Genomic DNA, 22374 nt, shown 5'->3' on the forward strand with positions numbered 1-22374 from the left:
TGGGAGTTTCTGACAAGTTCCGTGCTTTTGATGTGTTGTATATATGTTCTTTGGCTAATACTTTTTGTCTGTCTATTTCTGTCTGACTTTCTTGGCCCTGATCCTTCAAACACTTTTGCATGTGCTTAGCTTTACATGGAGGGGTAGTTACATTGAACTCAATAGGACTGCTCGCATATGTGTGTAATTGGTTGAAGGATCAGGGCTTTAGATTCTAAATTCTTTGGGGCAGGGACTGTATTTTGCTCTTTGTTTGCACTGTTTGGTGCAATGAGGCCACAATCCTGACTGGGGCTTTTAGATGCCAAATAGTGACAGTTATGATAACTAGGTGTTTTAGTTTTTAGTAGTGTTTTAGTCTGCCAAGGGTTAGTTTATGTTTTGTTTTACTCGTAAGGAAAGCGACTCATTGCCATGGTGACAGGGTTTGTAAAAAAAGTAAAATAAATTCCATTCCTAAGTAGAAAGTCTTATCATTTTATTTAGCAGGACAAAGGTCTCTGCTAGTTTAAACCACTCTTAGAGCCTGTTGCTGCTTCACTGATGATAAGAAGCCCATAAACAGCAGTCGAGGCCCATATCATTTTTTCCTTTAGATATTCAGCTACATTCACACTTGGTGTCAGTGGCTGCAGCTCCATTGACTTTAGTCGAATATAACTTGCTTACACTACATCAGTTTGATCTAGAGTGTTCGTCTGCCTTGCTAGTGTTTCCATCTCTAAGTAGAAGGCATTATTGTTGTTTTTATTTTGTAGGCCAGGGTTCCCTGTTAGGCCATGGATGAATTCCCTACCCACATATAGGTCTATTTCAGAATAGCTTCCAGAGCAAATGGCAAGGATCAGCAGCAATCACTTCAACAACAGGAGGAGAGGCGATACCTCATGCAAAACATCAGAAAGCATTGCTCTGATAGAGGCAACATTCCCAAGAACATGGAAGCAAGAGGGCTAAGGGCAAAAGCAGCACAGTTTCCTCATAATGTTCCTTCTCCTGACCAGGCAGTTCTGACTCTAAATGTCAAAGCACTGTGGCATTAAAACTGAGATTGAATGCAAAATCCCTAAGAGGGACCAAGCTATTGGGGATGTAGGGGTTAGATCTTGATGGAGATGTTGCTGCAATTAAAGATTATATACTGTTAGACTGACTTAATGAATAGGATGACATTGAAATCAGGCATTTCAAATGTAAGAGTTGAGGTTCTGATATCTCTAAGGTCCCTTGGTTCAGAAAGAGGTGGCTTCTCTGTCCTCTCCTTTCCTGCTTTAGCACTTCCAAATGCCTCTGGTGCCATTGATTGAGTGTCCACTTCTTCCAAGAGATTTGGCTCCTCTTCCACTCTATGTCTCAGGGTCGGGGAGATGGGAGAAGAACCACTGGGGGCCTGGTAGATCCATAGAGGCCAAATGGGAAGGGGAAGCCAGGTGCTATCCTCCTCCCACCCCAATCTAGCATGTCCTGCCACCTTTGAGTCCTTTCTGCAAGGACTGTCCCCACCACTCTCTCCCTCTTTAGGGTATCACACACTGCCAAAAGCAGGAGCACACAAATCACCCCCAGCTTGCCCAGTAAACTAGACAGCCACCTAACAACTTGGGCATGTACAGACAGAACATTCTTTAAACTGAGTGCTCTGTGGAGTTTTCCATGGGGCATTTGCAGATCTTTTAACTATGTTGGGGAGCTTGCTCACTCTGAGTAGCTCACCAACTCCTGGAGACCTTTTTAGGAAGCCTCTGCTCTGTATTTTGTGTTGAAGAATTTAAATGCAAATATTTTAAAGAATTCCTCCTGTTCAGCTGAAAGGAAGCGTTTTTCCTCATTGTTCATTACCGCACTGAGAAAATTAAATCATGTTGCAAAAAGATCATAAATTGGCAGAGTTCACAAATATTTATTCAGTGTTTTCTGGAATTATATTACATCTCTGTGTTCCATTCAGATATTTGCAATGCTACAGAGTGCATCACTTCTTACAGGCTCTAATACGTGTGGCTTCTCCTGTAAAAACTCCCATGAGGCTTTGTCCGCCAGGATTTCTGGGAGTCATTTGGAGCATTTTTTGTGGTCCCTCCCCCCAATTATAACCAGTAACGTAAATTTTATGTAAAATATGGATCAGTGTAGCTACTAGAGAAGGATTTGTTGCTGCCAGGTGAACATTCTGCGTGTGATTTCAATGGGGCCACTTAAATTCTTGAAGTTAAATATATGCTTACGTTCTTTGCTGGATCAGGACCCTGCTGCTCAGCACTTGGAAGATCAAGCCCCAGTCGGGGATAATTAAATATGACTTTGATTTGCAGTAAAACAGAACAGTGCAGAATTCTATAATGTCATTGCAGAGGGGCTGGCAATCTAATGATGGATGATTTAAGAGCTCATCTATCTGATCCTTAATCCTAAATTAAATTAGAGCTGGGCACAAACTAAAGCTATGGATCTGAACCTCCCAGAATTTGGGAATGTTTGTATCTAGATCAGGACTATCTTTCAGTGAAATATACTCTCTATTAAAACAAGTGCTTGTTCAACCAAGCTTCAAACAGTTTTGGCATTATTGCTTCGAAGTAGACATTGACATTAGAATATGTTATATTACGTCACACAACCTACTCTCATGGTAATATCTCATTAGTAATATCTCTATACAGTACATTGTGAATTTCTGGGCAATCTGATATTAAGATTTTTCTTCGTTAGGTGGCATAGTGATTATTATAGGTCATCCTTAACAATGGAACATTTCTCTTATCACATTGTCCAGTTATTTCATTATGCTTACATAATATGTTTACAACCAGTTTTAATACTGGTTTTAAAAGGTTTAGAATACTCGCTGTTACCTAGTCTGTGGTGTTAACTTGTGGGCTTGGGGGTCTATCTGGTTCATAAGTGTTCTTTGGCTCCAATTAAGAAAGGCAACTGAGCATGAGCCTAATTTACGTATGTGAGCAGAGGAGAACGACACTGGCAATCTCCAAAAGTAATGGACTCAGCTTTTCTCTGCCAGTCTTCACCAGCCAGTAAGGACATGTCACAGGCTGTGGCCCGGAGCACACATTACACCTCCGGTTCCCAAGTGATCAAATCTGTCTGGAACTCAGACAGAGAAGAGCCGGCGTTTGTCCCCTGGAGCCATCATTCTGTCTCCGTGGAAGCTGACAAGTCCATTTGAATTTAACAGTTTTATACATTTTGAAACATGAACAGTCTTATATAGTTGAACTTGGATTCAGAATTCGCTTCTAACCCTCCTCTGCTTGCTGCTGATCACTTTCTCAAAAAATTTCTTTAGGGATGAGATTAATCATGCTTGGTTTCGATCCATAGTTGTTTTGGAGAGGCTTGTTTTCAGAAGGAGGGCAACATCAGTTCAGCTATTTGTTTGATTTTTTACTTACAAATCCTCCATCTTCCTTTTTCTGGTGTAAAAATACATGTTTTTCCCTTACATTCTGATCAAAAATTTAGCACTCACATAATTCTAAAGCAGCTGTAGCTATAAACCTCAAATTGATCTAATTTCATAGGTGTCAGAGAGCTCCAGCATTTGAGCCAAGTTTGAAGAAAAGCTACTAAGAAGATTAAAAGTTAGGAGTTTTTAAATTGGGAATTTGGAACATTTGTAATATATGTTTTCTGTTCTTTTTCTGAGCCTCTGTTTAAGAAGAATGGCTTAGAACATTGCATGCACTTAGCAGCACTTCATCTTAGTGGCGCTCTTCTGGTAAAAGCTTAGCTGTACCATTGAACTAAAAGCTTAGTGTGGTCACCCTGAGCTAAACGCTTCCCTTATTGGCTTCTTTTGGGTTAACAATGTCCTTGCTCAAACTGGATAAGTAGTAAATGTATTTAACGATCTCTGGAAAATCTTAATTTATGCAAATATTGTATAGCATAAGTTAACAACATGTGTGAATTCCACTTAAGAGAACAGATCTCTAACTTGTATTATTTGACAACTAATATTTAGTGATATGAACAAAGACCATATTTTAAGGCACATTCCCGAGGTGGTAGAATTAAGGCTGGGTAGTGAACATATATTTTTTAAAAATCTGACTCTTGACTGTTTGATTTCTCAACTTTAACTTATTAATAAATACTATTTTGGGGCATTGCGCACACAGGAACGAAAAGTGTGTGTATTTCAGCATTTCCAAACAATATTGTAAATTCAGTAACTGCTGTAGGAAAATTCTCCATAAAAGCATTGTACTGTAAAAATCCTCAGTTCTACAGTACCGAGCATTTGCAGCAGTGAATGCTAATAACAGTGCACTTCTAAATTAAGGATCTGTCAGTGTTTCCATTATTGTCTATGGTTATCCCGTGAGGCTGCAGTCAAGATAAAATGCCATTGATTGCTGTGACATGACTTCTGATTACTTTTGAAATGACATCACACTGATAACTATATAATTTGTTTACAGTAATGGAATTTACACACTAGCATCCAGACGTGCTGCTTTCTCCAAGCCTTTTAAAAAGTGAACTACAAAGGAAAAAAACAAACAAGAAATATTTTTGCTTTTTACACTAACTTTCCTTTGTGTAAAGGCCATCTCAATGTTAAAGAAACAAAACAAAACTGGTCGATTTCCACATGAGAAATATTAGATTCTCATTTCTCTCTTGGTGGAAGACCTCACCCAGATCTTTGGAGGACCTGAATAGTGATGTTACATGAAGCTGTAGCTCGAGTTTTAGTTCTCCCTCCCTGAAGCTGAGGCCCAGTATATAGTTTCTGTTTGTTTCGCTGATCACCAATTAACTCTAGTTACCTAGGTCCAGGTCTGTGCTAGTGTCTCAGCAGCTTAAACCACCAAATGAGTGCTTTTGGCAGCAAAGCTTATACCAGTTCCCTGAGAGAAATAAGTGACATGGGCAGAACCATGTACTTGCTTGTTTAATATAAGCTGAATGAATGTTCCGGAGGTGTGCTGGTAAAAAAATATCATAAAATAGCCCATAACCCAAGCTACATTGCTATACTGTCAAAAGTGTTTAGTGTTGACCTGGCATAACACAATTATAAATGCTAATATAGAAACTTCAGAAATGTTCATTCTAGGACACAAATATTTGTTCCTGGTCATGGTATGCTCCAGGACTCTCTTAAATTCTGTTAGTTACTGACACAACTCTATCTTTCTGTTAAATTAATGTCAAACAAATGCAACACCATTGTAACATACATTACATCACAAAATTACATCCTAACTAGCAGGTGAGAATATATGCTAAATATGTTCTTAGCCAATAATATAGTTCTAAAATATACCAGCTTGAAATGATTGAGACACATTTTTGTTTTGATTAGCAAAAAAGACGTCTACTTAAAACAATTGGTTTACAGCATATTGCCTAATATCTACATAATGGACTTGTTTATCTACAAATTAAAAATTCTGCTCTTATAATTGTAAATAAAGTATATTGTCTCTTGCTGCTTCACTGGCTTTAACTTTAATCACACTTAACAGGCAGTCCCGTAACGGATTATGAGATCCAGTAACTTTGATGGTACAGTTAATGGGGCCATCCTGCTTTTTGGTAGATTTTTGTTGCAAATATTTTCCAGTATTAAGTGCATGGGACTTTTGTCGTTGGAGTGGTGAGATATAATATGGACAGTTAAGGAAGCTGAGTTCAACTAATGGCTGTTTACAAAAGGAAATAAAATCTGAGTGGTGACAGCAGCTGGCTTTAAGGAATGAAACAAGCCTGAGATCTGATCAGAATCCAAAATTTGATTAGAGCAGCATGATTTTCACTAGGAGTGGAAGATTTATTGCCTGGTATTTGAGCAAACAGGGATTAGTTTTTAAAGTTTAAAATAAAAGGCTATGAGAAAGTACTGGGAAAACTGCACTGTGCTGGCTATTAATTCATCATACAAAGCATAGGGCGATAACAGCTTTCTTTTGCATCTTCCAAGTCTTAACCATCTGCAGGCCTTTTTCTTCTGCTGCAAAGAGAACGTTCAGCATCACTTCCGGTTACAGGGTACACATTTCATGCACATTTCTTTACTTTATATAGCAATAAAGATTTGTTTGGTAAATACCATGGCCTAGATCATCCCCTATTGTAGAGTATCTGTAGGAGAGGAAGTCTTCACCAGAATTATCATTTTGGAGGTAATTCTTACTTAATTATGCCATTTGGGAAATGGGTAGAGTTATTATCGCATCCTCCCGCCTTCTTGCAGGTTATACCACAGCACCTGCTCACAAACTTGGTAGATGCTCAGGGATTGGTAGAAAGCCAGGGTTCTTTATATTGGCTAAAAGAAAAGGAGTACTTGTGGCACCTTAGAGACTAACCAATTTATTTGAGCATAAGCTTTCGTGAGCTACAGCTCACTTCATCGGATGCATACTGTGGAAAGTGTAGATCATCTTTTTATATACACACAAAGCATGAAAAAATACCTCCTCCCACCCCACTCTCCTGCTGCTAATAGCTTATCTAAAGTGATCACTCTCCTTACCATGTGTATGATAATCAAGTTAGGCCATTTCCAGCACAAATCCAGGTTTTCTCACTCACCCCATCCCCCCTGGAAATGGCCCAACTTGATTATCATACACATGGTAAGGAGAGTGATCACTTTAGATAAGCTATTAGCAGCAGGAGAGTGGGGTGGGAGGAGGTATTTTTTCATGCTTTGTGTGTATATAAAAAGATGATCTACACTTTCCACAGTATGCATCCGATGAAGTGAGCTGTAGCTCACGAAAGCTTATGCTCAAATAAATTGGTTAGTCTCTAAGGTGCCACAAGTACTCCTTTTCTTTTTGCGAATACAGACTAACACGGCTGTTACTCTGAAACCTATATTGGCTGTTTCCTTCAGTACTCTACTGGCTCCCTGGCAATGTGATTCCAATGAGACTATGCTACCAGGGACTTCCCTTGGCCATGGCTGTTCTCAGGGTCCACTAAGTGGAACACTGCAGAAAAGACAGCCCATCCCAGTCTGCATTGTTTCTTCCAGAGAATCTCTGTGGGCCAAAAGGGGAAAAGATATGTGTCCCCATGGCACTACCTGTAATCTGTCTACTTCTCCCTCACAGCATGCTCAGTTCCTCTGCTCCTCCTTACAGATTGATTCCGGACCCACAGAATCACCTCTCTAGGAGGTGGAGAACACTGCCATAAAAGTGACTGCCAACTCTACCCCCTTTTGAATAAAGGAGCGCAGATCCATTCTCTGATGGAATCTTCCATGTATGGAGCCATAGGAGTAGTGGGAAATGTTCCAAAGTCATATTAGTACATTGCAATGACACTACGGGCTGGGGAGGATGATGTGATTTGTAAAACATATTAATTCTATAAATAAAATGGTGAAAAGATTTTTTTGCAGCTGATTGAATTGCATTGGGATCCCTATTATGCTACAAATGTTTTGGTACAAAGCTCCTTACATGTTTTGCTTAGATCTGGATGAATACTGTGAGCTTGCCTTTGACTTCAATGGGCTATGATTTCACCTTGTATATTTTGCACCAATGCACTGACACCAGAGACTATTTGTTACTAGAGGCTACTTCCCAACCCTTCCTCTCCTTTCCTGTAGTGCTAACTATGTGCCTCAAAGGCAAATCTTATGGTCCACAGCTAACCTCTATATTTTAAAGTAGGCATCCATTTTCTAGTTATAAATAAAGCAAATGGTTTAATTATAATGATATTTACAGACTACATCAAGAAAATACACAAGCATGCAGCACTACCAGAAAACACTGGGAAAGGCTAAGTATATTCACACAATTTTGTTTGAACTGAGACTTCTTCAGAAAACTTGTTGGAGGAAGGAAGGAAACCATGGGTATATTTACATGGCAATATAAGACCAGGGATTGAACTCTGGCTGAAGCCTAACTTCTCTTTCATTTACACACAAATCACACTGGTCCAAGGCTCAGTCCCAGGACCCCATAGGGATGGAGGGTCTGAGCCAGAGTCAAGCTATGATCTGGCTACCAGCCTTATCGCTCTGCAGTGTAGACGCAGCCCCACTGGTGTCGTTCTCTTGGAGTCAGCCAAAAGTACTCCACAATTCCACAGGCTGACTTTCTTTGTCCTCTAGACAGTCAAGTTTGGTGGATAGTCAAGTGTTCTCACACTGCATCATGAACAAAGAGCGATACTGGCCACATTTTGGGAGGGCCCTAGGAAGTCTGGGATATGGGTCGTTGGACTTGAGCCCCCATAATGCAGTGTAGACACGAGCCCCTGATGAGGACCCAGGGTTCAAATATTCCTGGGGTTATAAATGATTGTCAATGCTCAAGTCCTAGGTTAACAAACCCAGGATCTGCTAACTTGAATTTTACTAACCCTGGGTTTACGTTCCCATGTAGACATACCCTAAATCTGTCCTAATCTCCCTTATTTCATGCTCAACCACCATAGTCCAGAAACTGCAACCCTGTTCTCAGTGATGTTAGATTCTATTTTTGGAATATTGGTTGTCTATATTTTGAAAGAATAGTTCCTTCACAAATACTAGCTTGTCTGTGTCATGGATGATTATCTCACTCATACCATCCAAGAGAAGATGACCATAACCATAACATGAATCTCCCCGACTAATGCCACCCACATCATGTATTCATTTAAGCCACACTAATTCAGCAAAGCACATAAACTTAAGTACATCATTAGTCCTATTGAAATTAGTGCACTCGTATGTTCAGAAAATTGAAGGACAAATGCTGAAAAAAATGTACTATGCGTGTAAAAATGTTGATTTTCAGTGGATTATAGCTTGGCCAGATTTTCATGGAGGGAAAAAGGCACTTTCTGAGTTTAAGACTGTAGAATGCCAAATGTCAAGATCCTATTCCAAACAACAGAGAAAGTGGAGCTATTAAAAATGGCCAGATAAATATTCTAACATTGGAAAAACTATCAATTTTTCATTAACCTTGTTCCTAAGGTTGGCCTAACTCTTGTCTGATTAAACATTCAAATATTGCTTCCTAAACAGTGGAAGTATACAAAAGTTGTAAGCAACTGAAAGGAAGGATCTGTAATGGAAAGTGTTAGGCAATATTAACTAAAGTTGTCAAAGCTATTCTGCCTACAATGTAATATATGTTTATGTATACACACAATAACCTGTACAAGAGACCAACATTATTAGGCATCCTTAAGAGTGCCACCAAAAAACCCAGATGTATTGAGTACCCTTCTACTGTACCTTTACTAGAAAGTTGCATATAAAATATACATAAATGTGTGTATGAATATAATGCATCCATAAAATTCATCACTATAATGTAACCAAGTCCATATGGTTGAGCTGATGAAAGCCCTAACAGGGCCATCAGTAATGTATAATAGTTTAGAATTGTATTTGAAGAATAACGTATCCAACTGAAATTACAGAGGCAATTTAGGCAGGCCAGAATACACACTTCAGAGTTATAATAATGCTAGACGACTAGACTAATAGTCTTACTCTTTTTGTGTACATTAGTCTCTTTAATCACCAGCAGTTGTTAGGGTGTTAATATTATATCTTGGCTAAATAGAGAGCAACTGAAATAAGACCAGGTTTGGGATTCTTGTATAGCTCCAAACTCATCCCAGGTCCACACATGCTGTTCACAAACTCATACTTAAAGCTACTTAACAGCTTAAATTGATACAAGTCCCTAAAGCAATTTATGAGCTTAAACCACTTAAAATGCTTGAAGGAGCTTAAGAGCTTGAAGACTTTGTAGGGGTAGTTGGATGCCTTGTGGGTAGGGACCTGTTTGAAGAAAATCCAAGTAGACTGCAGTGTGGGTACCTGTGTGTCCGGGGTGGAGTAGGCTATTTGTAGAAACCAAATGGCAAGTAGTGGAAGTGATAGGTGTTTAAACACTGCTGTGATGAAGAAGATATAAGAACCTAGACAGAACTACTTGCTCACATCATAAGCTGTTGGAAACTGGCATAGCTCTGAAGACATCTGGCCCATAGAGCGGGGCTGCTGATATGAAGGTGCTCTTCATAAGAAAGAGTTGCAGATCTGAAGTGAAGAATAGTGAATAACGTTAAAAAAATAAACTGGATATTAAAATTCAAAGAGCGGAACTGCTCTCATGTCCTGTGAAGACATTTCCTCCTTGTCTGACCACTAGAAACACCCTGAATAAATACTAATAGAGAGGAGGAAATTACCATTTCAAATATACTGGATGAAAGCAGTGTGACAGTTATTTATTCATTTTGTTGTGGCTGGCCCTGCAATAATTTAGAGTGGTTCCTTATTAAGGTCAACAATGTAATTCATTCTGATGCTCTCCATTCAGCAAAGATTTATTTATTTTTATACTAAAATGAGAAAAATAAAAAGTATGCAAAAGATTATACCCCCCCCATTTTCATTAAAATAAAATTATGACAAAGTAATAACCCTTAGACCTCTTGAAACAAAATAATATCTTGCTGCAATTAAATATAATTAATGAACAATAATTAGAAAGATCTCTTCACTGAATTTATTATTTTATGTTTTCTTTCATCTATAAGCCATGAAAATGAGCACAGTGCAAGGCCTATCTTTTTGCCTTTTTTGTTAAGAGTTTGGAGGCTGGTGGGAGTGATTGTTTGCAGGGGATGGAGATTTGATGGGGAAAGGCCCACTTATTGGTTTAGGTTGAGGGGATACTTTTGCTGGAGGTTTGCTGTTTGTTTTAGTGTCATTGTTTTAAATAATGTCGAAGGCACCCAGAGTGCCTTGTTGTGTGTTGTTAAAAAAGAGATAAACTGTGCTATGATACAGAGGACCATTTGGAGGGTAAGGGGCTCATTGGTATCAGGGCATGAGTTTCAGCTGGCCTGACCAATTCTGTGTACCACTACTCACAATGATTATAATCTCTAACTAAAACATGTCATGTAATATGTCATTGGAAAACTGATTCTTGTGTGATGAATGCATGTAGAATGTTTTATATATGTTAGAACGATGACTAAAATGTATTTTAGCGTGGAATGTCAGGGGGAATTGGGAAACAGATCTTCCCTAGACAAAGGAAAATGTATTTGCTTCTCTAACCAGCCTGGACATCAGACAGAGACAATGAAGGTCCATTTAATATTACGTAAACAAAGCTATCAGGCTACAAGTGAAGGAGGAGACAGCACAGTGTCTAAACTTGGCAGAAGACAGAAGCTTGGGCCGGATTTTACTTTTCAAAGAATACATTGCAAAAGTTTACTAGTCTATAAAGACAGAGGAGCTGAACCTCAAGTGATAAGCAATTGACTCTACTGATTGTATACAATATTACTGTATTGTAACAGTGTACTGAGTGAGGTCTTTTATGAAAACCTATAACACTGGTGATTAATAGCATTGTGGAATATATGTATTAACACTATATGCTTTCCAGTCTGTGACCAAACAAAGTGTTAAACAGGCTTTCCTCCATCAGGAGGGAGGGCAGCTGTCTACCTGTCTCCAAAGAAGTTAAGCAAGATGTGACCAAAATATGGGAAGTACCATTTTCATAGACAGTAGCAGAGGGATGGGAAGCCCACAGGAAGGGAAAGAGCATGAGGTCATTCTGCCTCTTGAAACAAGGTCATTGAACTTTGGAAGACATAAGAAAAGACAGAAGCCGTCTTTGGCATCCATCTCTAGACAGACACAAGGGATTAGAGCTCTTGCAAGCTGAGAAAGATGGGTCCTTCAAACAAGGAGGGGTTGAAGTCTATAGATGTAGATGAGCAAAATGCTTAGGCAAAGATCTTTCATCTAGGAAGACAAGGGAAGCCACCATCTTGTTCTTCTGTGGAAGGTCCTGACTGAGGGAAAGTCAGTCATGGCTGGCAAGAATGATTGGTGAGAGAAACCATCTTGACCAAACCTGTACCTTGCTAAGTTGAGGTTTAGACTTTTAGATGCATTTTTTTCACTTTTATTTGCTTTTAACCTCTTTACTTCTGTTTATTTTACTTGGTATTGCTCAGCCTATGTTCTGTTGTTAATACATTTGCTTTGTTTTTACTATAAACCAACTCAGTGCTATGTTTGTAGGGAAGGGTATACTTACCACAATTAAGTTAATAAGCTGTAATGTGCTTTTGTCTCTTTAAAGGAGCAATGAACCCTATTATTTCTCTGTCCTGGTGACACTGGAAAATTCCAGGCACATGGTTTTGGGGAAATTTGGGACTGGGAGTGTGTTGCAGTCACCTTGCTGGTTGTAGCCAAGGCTGGTGGAAGCCAGAGTTGGGCTGTAGACAAGCTGCTGGGTCAGAGCTGCTGAACCAGGACATTCTAGCACACAGATACTCTGGGTGAGACCTTTGTGCTTGTAGGCTGGCTGGGAGCATCCCAGGCTGGGAGCTCCAGCAGCAAAGTGATTGCAGGGCAAGTGGTGACACAATCTCCTACTGGTCTGGATTGCACCCCTGAGCCTCATGAAATTGGTGTAATCTAAAAAGGATTTACACAAAACTTGTTAATTTAACTAAGGTTTACAGTTTAAGCATTGGTGAAATAGGTTTAAGTGATTTACAAGTGAAAGGGCACAGTCAAAGAAATGTTACAGTTTGATTGTGTTCTGTTTATTTTGGAAATAGAAGAAAGGAAAGACGAGCAACAAAGGAGCAGGTGCTGAGCTCACCAAGAAGTTAGAAAAGCTGGGTGTGTATTGAGGTCTGTCAGCAGCTAATCAGAAGAAATTGGAGCTAGTGGACAAACCAGGTGGCAAGAAGCAGGGTCCATTTTTCTCCTACAGAGCATGCAGGAGACCAAGCAGATGTTTCCCAAGATGATGCAGCAGCAGCAGCAATGGCCTCCAGAGTTGTGGAGACTACAGTGGAAAAAGCTGCTAGTGGAGGAGAGATGGGCAGAGCTGGAGGCCAGGTGTTAGTGGGGAGGCAGAGTTGAAGTAGTGGAAGCTTGCTGACCAGGAGAAACACAGGCAGCTCAGACAGAAGAGGAGGGACAAGTCTCACCCGTGGATCCCAGAAGGAATGACATAAGGGTTTGCCCGATCAGGGGCTGGCAGACAACCAGATGTGGGTATGATGGACCCCATCATGCTGCCTGTAGCCAGAAGTACTATGGACACTAAGTTTGTTCCGGGATTCTGACAGAAGGAAAGTCAGCTGTGGCTGAGAAGAATGTGGATTGGTGAGAGAAACCATCTTGAACGAAACCTGTACCTTGGTAGATTAAGATTTAGACTTTTTAAAATGTGTTTTCATTTTTATTTGGTTGTAACTATCTCTGCTTCTGTTTCTTTTACTTGGCATCACTCAACCTCTGTCCTATAGTTAATAAATTTGTTTTATTTTACTATAAAACAACGCAGAACTGTGTTTGAGGGAAAGAGTGTATCTATCCCAGTTAATATGCTGTGATTTGCTTTGGTCTCTTTTAAAGTTAAAAAAACACACCTTATTATTTCTCTGGGCTATCCAGGAGAGGGCTGGACATTGCAGAGCACATGGTTTTGGGGAAACTCTGCACTAGGATCATGTTGGGGTCGCCTTGCTGGTTGTAGCCAAGACTGGTGGAAGCCAGAGTGGGGCTGTAAACAGGCTGCTGGTATAGGGCTATCTAGCACACACATGCTCAGGGTGTGACCTGTATGTCTGTAGGCTGGCTCTGAGCATCCCAGGATAAGGCCTCCAGCAGCAAAGCACTATAAGTAGGGCTCCATGTTGTCGTGGAAGTCACAGATTCAGTGACTTTCTGCAACCTCTGCCACTTCTGGTGGAGCCAGCCACACCGGCTGCTGCTGGAGCGGCTCTGTATCCAACCACTGGGGCAGCCCTGCAGCCAGCTGCACCAGCCGCTGCTGGAGTGGCCCTGGGGCCAGCCACACTGTCAGAGTGAGATAAAGCAACTTTAGTGTAAATAAGAATTAGGCCCATATGGAAACTGTTTATTTTATTGGAGGGTGTGGGAAAGAGATTTGGAATGTAATGCCCTATGTACACTGAAAGTTAGTGTATTGATTTTTGGCCCAATTTTACACTGGGGTGAATCCAGAGTAACCCTACTAATTTCAGTGGAAGTGCTCCCTATTTACATAGATGTAAATTAGAGCTGATTTTGACCTGTATCTTTAAACATTGTTTTCCACATGCTTTAATAAATCTTGATTGCTGTGTGCTCTTGCACAAGCATAGCAACATGATTTCAGTATGTTGATGGGCATCTCTTCCACATAAACCTCTTCACTAAAAGAACTCAGGTAAAATTAAACCTCATTTGATTTCAGTGCAGCTGAATTACACTTTGGGTTCCTTTTATGATAAAAGAGAGACATGCAAATGAGACTGATTGATGGTAGGTGTTTTGTTTCTCTCTAAAGACAGCCATAGAAAGAGATCATTTAACTAATAAAATCTCTTTATTGTACTAGATAACACTAATAGTTCAACATCTCTTGAATTTCAGAACATTTCAAGATCTGTCCAAACAAATGGATATGTCTTACGGTACCGTCAGGGATTCAGCAGTGTATGAATACTTCAAAGCAAAAGGGACAAACCCTTTGGAGCAGGATAACACATTTGCTGAACTGTGGAGGACAATCAGTAAAAATAATGGGGCAGATAACTGTGTATCGAACCCTTCAGAAGGCATCAGGAAGGTAAGAATGGATTAATAGTGCTGTTTTACTTTAAATTTTGTGTTGTGTTTGTGTAGCTTTCATGGAGTTAATGAATGAAAATGATTGTCATGTGGTAAAGGCAGGATTTAAAAAAAAAAATATTCCAGTCCTAGGTTTCTTTTAAGTAAAGCTTGCAAATTGGTTTGAGGACAAAGCTGTTGATTGCATTATGCTTCTACTAAGGAATTATGCTTTTCCCAACAAAATTATGTCAGCCTTTGGCCAACTCTCACATGGAACTCAGATCTCCATTTCTGAAAGGCGGCTGTTGTTCTAGTCCACTACAATGTCTAATTCTTCTGCACCTTTCCCATTCCTCTTTTTAAGACTGAAGGTAAACTTTTCTTATGTAAGTAAGTCCCATTTTTATGGCTTAAGTCTCATTGACATTTAATGAGATTGTGGTACCTAGGTACCTAAATCACTTTTGAAAAAGTTACCTTGGGTCATCTTATATTTTCCCTGGGTGCTGAAACTTGTCCTTTACCCAGGATTATTGTTGTCAGTGGATTAAATTTAGTCCTATTCACTTCAGCAAAATCATGTCCACTTACGTTAGGGCAGAAGTATAAACCAGGTTTTTGGTCATTTTTGTTTATACAATGGTGCTCCAGTTGTTCAAAAATTCATCTACCCACTCACATATTACCCATTCATGCAGTTATCTGCTCACTAATATATTCACTCACCTGTTTTCTCTCTCTCTCTCTCTCTCATACGCACGTGCACACACACACACACACCCACACACACTTATTTTTAAGCAAAATTAACTGTTCCTGCAGGATTCAAGCAGCCATGATCTTTGTTCAGGGTCCTAAAGCCTGTGACCATTTCTTTTAATTGTGACTTTCTAATTGAAATATGTTCTCTCATTAGTACAAAGAAATGATGGAATTTGATCCAGAGCAATGACACAGGAATCAGACACTCAACTTTCAGCCAACCAGTTGCTTAGAAGTGTACATGCGTGCATGCATACACACATTTCTTGTGCTGTAGCTCTGCATGGCCAGAAAGTGAATGACAAATGTGAATCAGAAGTAAATTACGGCAGACAGTGCACAGGAAGTCAATGAAAGTTAAAACTTTCTTTAGAGGAATATCATATTCTCATTTTTATCAGTCTTTTAATTTTTTTAAATAAAATATTATAAATGTAAAATCATTGATCAGTTTATTTTGGTGTAAACTGAAAACTCGTATCTCTGGGTCCACAACCGTGTTACAAGTTTTTTATGCTTTTGAAAAGGTGAGACTAAAATGTAGACTTGTCTATATGATTTTACTTTTTCAAATGTTTTATATTTATTTTTCTAGAAGCTCAAAGAGAAAAATTAAAATCTTCAGATTTTTAAAATGTCACAGGCTGAGTTAGTGGGAAAGAATGGACTCCAGGCCAGGGATATTCCATTGTTAGGGGAAAATAAGTGTGGATGCTCAATCAGAAATACTCTATTCCTAATCAACTTTATTAACAAGTATTTACATGCTTGAACAGATTTTGTTGGCAAAAGCAGCAGCCACGCTAAAATATCACAGGTGTAATTCCACTTTCAGAACTCCAGCATTTGCAGCTGTGCTTGAACAGCTGCATCCATCATGCAGAGGTTTCTCTTCCCACTGCTTCGCTCAAGACCTCTGTTCCCAAAGTTGTCTCTAAGCTCTACCTCCAAATACTTTTGTTATTAAAGCTATCTCTCTGAAACCACTGCTGTCAAATAGCAAAGGAGACACCACTTTCACTTTTTACATATGAAGCTATTTGGGTAACCTTTTAAATACATATAAAAGTTGAATTTATATGTACATTGCAACAAATTCCCTGTAAAATATGTGGAATTTTAAAATAAATTTGTTTGCACCAGTTTGTTTGTTTACTTTCTGCAAATATAAGTGCAATCTAGTTTTTGGCACAAATGTGGATTTCATGTTTGCATGTACAAGAATTTGTACAAACCAAATTCTAGATTCACAAACACTAACATTTTGGCTGGAAGTACGTGCACGCTGTTCAAGCACAGAACATAAACAATATCATGTGACTTGTTTGACTCCTCACAGCTAACCAACCCAGCTCAAATACTGACTATTACATGCCCATTGAGAACTGGTCAGGATCAGTCAGTCCAGAGAATTTAAAAAACGAAGAAAGCCACAGATAGTTTCAGATAACAAATCAGTTCTAGGAAATGGTGCTGAGCTCTCAGAGAGATCCTGGGAGAATAAAGTGAGGCTACATCTGTCAGATAACATGTTCTTTGAAAATGATTCTCTCAGCTCTGCCATTAACAGTATTGAGCAGGATGCAGTTGCAGTTGGGAGCTATTGACCCTGCTCTGTCTGTGAAAGACTGAGTGAGTGCGCAGTGTGTGCCTAAAACAGCATGAGGCAGAAGAAGAATAAACCCTGCACCTGAAGCCTGATCCAAAGCCCATTAAAGTAAATGCAAAGCCTCTCACTGACTGCTATGACCCTGGGGTCAGGCTTGTTCATTCTCTCTCTCTCTCTCGTAGGAATATTATTGTACTAGTAACGGTTTCTCTGGGTCAAGTCCTCTTGCTATAAACTTCAGCTATTTTTTTTTTTGGCTTCGCCACAGTTTGCCTCAACCTGTAACCACTGTAAAATATTAGGCTGACTTTGCCAAATGCCTTGCCCTTGGCCCAGTCACCGTTTCTCCTTCTTTTATATGTACTGTCCCTCATTATATGGGTGTAACAAAGTGTGCTGGTGTATGATTTTAGGATATGTATGGAAATGAGACATCTATTTCATGAGGCTTTCTCAGCATGAAAAAATAGTAAAAATAAATACACAAAATATAGATAAGCACTCTGTCACATGCATTGATGTGTAAAAAAAATTAAAACTGTAGAAAAATGCAGGATGTATTTAAATGTATTTTCCTTGTATCACTCGTAGTATGTCATAAGACATTCAACAACAGTAAGGCTGTAAATATCCATATTTTATAAACCTATTACGGGCTTCCATTTATTATAGCTAGATTTACTTAAGCCTCAGGTTTTAGCTTTAGATTGGCAAACTGTTTAGAATACCAATTAGAAGAACTTTGGGATTCAGTGCAGAGTTGGGAAGTGGCTCAAATTTATATGATAATAACTGTGTCAAATTAAGTCTGATTTTAATGTTCTGGTGTGATATATATAAAACTTGATCAACTCCATCAATAACATTGACTATAATCCAGTTTCTCTTCAGTCCCATAGCTGACCTGTGCTTCCATTTGATTAAACATTTACTAAATCAGGCTTAATATTTAATAAAATTGTCAAGTAAAATATGGTGTTTATAGTTTAAATGTCTCTTTTCGCAACTCATTGAGCTCCTTGAACAAACAGACAAGTTGCTCATGTCAAATATCATATCTAGAAATTGTTTTTTTTTAAGAGAAATCAGTGTTCGCCAATGAAACTGGACTTTTAATCAGTGTACATTTCCTAGAACACAAAAGTGAAATGTAAATGTAGTCTTAAAACTCTGATATTTTGCAGTGTAAAATCTAAATTTCTCCGTAGCACAAAACCACAAATATTTCTCGTGCATATTTCAGAACAAGGACTTTTGTAAGCACAATGAAAAAATATGACTTCTCCCTGAAACCCAAACTTCTGTGACTCTTCTCAGTTTCCCCATATCTTTCAGTTACACTGGATTATAAAATGGACATTAGTTACCAGTGCATTTCTAAGAAAAGCAATGCCAACTGCAGTGAGAAGCAATGAGAGAGAGTCTGGGATTTTTTTATAGATAAGTGTTAGACATGTCAATTTTGCCCTATTCCACTCACCTCCATTAATCTAGCGGAGGATTTCCTATCAGCTTCTGCAATTTGAACTCTTTAAGAAGCTCAAAACAAAAAGATAAAGTTGAGGAGGGTTCTCAAAGCTTTCATGCATTTCTGTTGCCATGGAAAATGCATCTTTTCATAAAAGATATGGTCTGTACATCCAGAGTGACCATGTACCATTGTCTCAAGGCACAGCTTCTAAAAACATTGATGGCAACCACACAAAGGGTATCTAAGCACTGCAATGACACAAATGTATTTCTGATTTGCACTCAGAGAGTCAAGTGAGGTTTCGTTTAACTCCAAAGATATGTGAGGAGAGTTGATTTGGACTGTAAATTTGGTCTTACAGGTTCAAAAGTCTCTGATGGTAACAATGGTCCATATAATACAGTACTGAAAATGGGAATACTGGTGCAGATTCCCCAAAATAAAACTAATTCAGCAATACTGTTCTGTGCGGGAAATTTCCTTTTCATTCCAGCTATTGATCAGTGTACACCAAGAAGCATGAAGTTTGGTAGCTCCTGTAATTTTATCCTAGGTAATGCAACTGAAAACACTATTCTTAATCATATACATTTTTAATCCCTCTGTGAAGCTTAGTAAGCTATTTGCCTGCATGATATCCTGTGATAATGTGTTCCACAGGTTAAGTGTATGTTGCATACAAAATATTTATTTTTAGACATTTTGCATTGTTGCCTTTTTTTTATTTTGTGCGTGTTTTCATGATAGGGTTAGGATAAATAGGATGACCTGATAAGTTCCTTCTATACTGTTCATTATTTCAGATGTAGACATGATAAATCCTCTTACTCTTTTCTTTTCCAAACTAAATAGCAATAATCTTTTAAAGTTCTCCCTGTTGGAACCCTTCCTTCTCCTGATTCTAATAATTCTCATTGCCATTCTTTGAATCTTTTCTATTTCTGCTATGTTTTATTGGCAAGAAGTGACCTAAACCGAATACAGTATCTAAGGTAAGGATGTAGCATTGATTTATATAATAGCATTATAATATTTTTCTATATTGTTCTCTCTCCCCTTTTAACAGCCTCCTAATATCTTGTTAATTTTTAAAATCACCACTGAATATTGAACCGGGCTTTTATTTTTTACTGAGCAGTCCACATATCATTGTTTTTCCTGAGATATTACAACACTTCACTCAAAATGTTGGTGCATAGGAATAGTTAGATTATTCTTTCCAGTATACATGGCCTTTGTTCATATATACCATTGTGCTGTCCAGTTACCATATGCATTTTCTTAGGTCCTCTGGAATTCCTTGCAGCCCTCCTGTTCTCTTGACCGATCTACATTCTCTGTCACCAATAATGTTGCCACCTCACAATTCACACCTTTAGACAAAGCAATACATGGCCTCAAACTGATCTCTGGGGCACTTTTCTGTTAGCCTCTCTGTATGCTAAATATCAACCATTTATCTCTACTCTTTGCTTCCTGTCTCTGAAACCTTTTGTAATCCATGGTAGGGCTTTACCTCTCAACCCCAGAAATTACAAAATTGCTTCAATAGTCTCTTGCCCATGCCTTTTGAAAGCCTAAATATCCACTGGCTTTTTATCCATTATTTTGTTAACTCTTTCAAATAGTCACAACATATTAAATAACCTAGTTGTTTCCTTATACAAGTCATGATTGTTTGCCATTCTTTAATACCAAGCTTGGTGCTCTATAGTTCTATCCTTATAGATTTTCTGATCTATTTTTCTGATACCAGAATAAAGCAAACTCCTCTACGTTTCTTTGGTACACTATAGAGAAGGGTGCAATGTTGGTGACCGTTCTATCTGCCAGTATATTAGCTGTGCGAAGAAGTGATCTGTCTTGTAATGATGAATGCAGTATTGTTTGTAATTCAAGATGCTTCATGTGTCAGTTTCATCAGAAGTTTCAGATGAATTCCAGCCACATCTGGGTATTTATTTGAAAGTCAAGTTGTTTCATCATTTCTTGTTTCAATCTGTTCTCTAAAAAAGCCTCACTTCACTACTAATAAACAAGGGCCCTGTGACAGGTCTTTTTCCAGTCTTCTTCTATAGTGAGGAATAATGGAAAGCAATTACTGAGTTCTTCTCTGCACTCTCCTTATCCTCTTTGATTTTCCCTTTTATATCCTGGGAGTCTGATAAACCCATTTTGATGAATGTAAAGAAGAAATTTTGTTGATATAACTTTGGGGCTTTTTTCCCTTCAAATTTCCTCTTTACCCTCTTAGTCTGTACCATACCTCTTTCCCTGCTAGCCAGGGCAATTGTCCCATTCTATTAGCATCTGCTGGATTTCCATTTGAAAGCATGTTTTATGGGCAGAGGGGAAAAAACACCACCATCAGGGCTACCACCACAAGCTATTAGTTTAGCTCTGGCTAGTTTTGATGTATTACCTGCATGCACCCTGGGACTCCAATCATGGGCATAATATATGTGACTGAGTCAAATTCAAATCCCAATCCCCAATGTATACATTTTAAGGTATTTCTTATTCCACTTCACACTTCCTGCTCCTCCAAAGAACCCTAGCCCCTTTCTTGCCTCGTGTATCTGCCCCCTTCTTTCCACCGTCTATAAACACATATATCTTTCCACTGACAGCTGCCCCTAACACTTCCAGATTTCATTTTGGGTCCCAAATACCATGAAAAAAGCCTTAATTATGGCACTTTGACCCATCCATTTCTGATACTGGCTTGGACCTGAAAATGTCAAGAAGTTCAAAATGCAATGAAAACAAAAGTTAACAGGACTTACTCAAAGAGATTGTTAGGATTTGGGGTGAAAGTTCTCATCAGTTTGTATTTTCTCCAGCTCATTTCACACATTCCTAATGAAAAGCATATGAAAGGTAACTATATTGCATATAATTTTAAGTTTTCCCAGTGCGACAGCCCCTCTTTAAATTGCACAAATGATACTGCCTACCTGTCAGATTGGATGTTAATGTGGATTTGAAGTGTGCTGAATTTAGACTGCAGCCAAATATTTGGTCACATAGGAAGCTTTTTATGTAATATAAATACTAAGAGAAAGGAATCTCCCTTCTTTAAAGAAGCAAATATTATGAAAGTAGAGGAAACGGCAGAAAAGAAAATCATCTCCATGGAAAAAAGATCTTTGGGACCTCTCTCTTTGGCAATCAGAGAAAGAAAACAATCTTACCTCCTCCAGGATTTCTGGAGGTTGAGAAGTGTGCATAATTAAGGGTTTATAACTCAGACTTCTGTTTATGCTAAAATCCTGAGGATTTCAGAGAAATAATGATATACAGTTCTGATGGCACTGGGCAGAATTGGTTATATCACAAAAATATATAACTGATACACAAAGGCCTGGTGGACTTTATTTACTGTTTCATAGTCTCAGATCATCATCAGGATAGCAATATCATAAACGGCAGAGAGAGACTGACCTTGTCAAAAGGCTTCCCACCAACTGTAACTCAGTAGTGGGAAGCTTCTCTGGGCAAAATAGAGATCCAGGGCAGCTTGGGTAATAGAGGCCATAGCTGCATGATTTTTCAGACATTGCCTTGTAATGGAAATGGAATGCCTGAGGAAGTTAATGTTTCCCCAAGCAGCCCTGAGACAAATAAGAGTACGCTAGTATAGAAATTGGCTCTGCTCCCCTTCTGAAGACTGGAAGCTCAAGACAGCTGTCTGCAGATCAACTCTGAAGCAACAAATACTTACAGATGTGAAAACTAGAAGAAAACAAGACCGACATAACCTGTCTCAGAGTCCATCTCTTATGAGTCCCATCTCTCCATTAGCACTAAGCCTGTTTTTTGCCTTATTTAGGGTGACCAGATGTCCCATTTTTAAAGGGACAGTCCCATTTTTTGGGGAACTTTTTCTTATATATGCACTTATTACCCCCACCT

At 38.9% G+C, this 22374-nt stretch overlaps 1 protein-coding gene across 2 annotated transcripts in view; it reads left to right on the forward strand.

Moving 5' to 3' along the window:
• The window catches only part of GRID1 (glutamate ionotropic receptor delta type subunit 1), an 828161-nt gene that overhangs the window by 773569 nt on the left and 32218 nt on the right, over window positions 1–22374 (forward strand). For both annotated transcript variants that reach the window (XM_084633925.1, XM_084633926.1), the window contains one exon: window positions 14438–14633. In XM_084633925.1, coding sequence (XP_084490051.1) covers window positions 14438–14633 — 196 coding nt within the window. The remainder of the gene's footprint in view (window positions 1–14437; window positions 14634–22374) is intronic.

This window comes from Lepidochelys olivacea (assembly GCF_965140295.1).
Source record: "Lepidochelys olivacea isolate rLepOli2 genome assembly, chromosome: 7".
In the NCBI taxonomy this organism is placed as follows: Eukaryota; Metazoa; Chordata; order Testudines; family Cheloniidae; genus Lepidochelys; species Lepidochelys olivacea.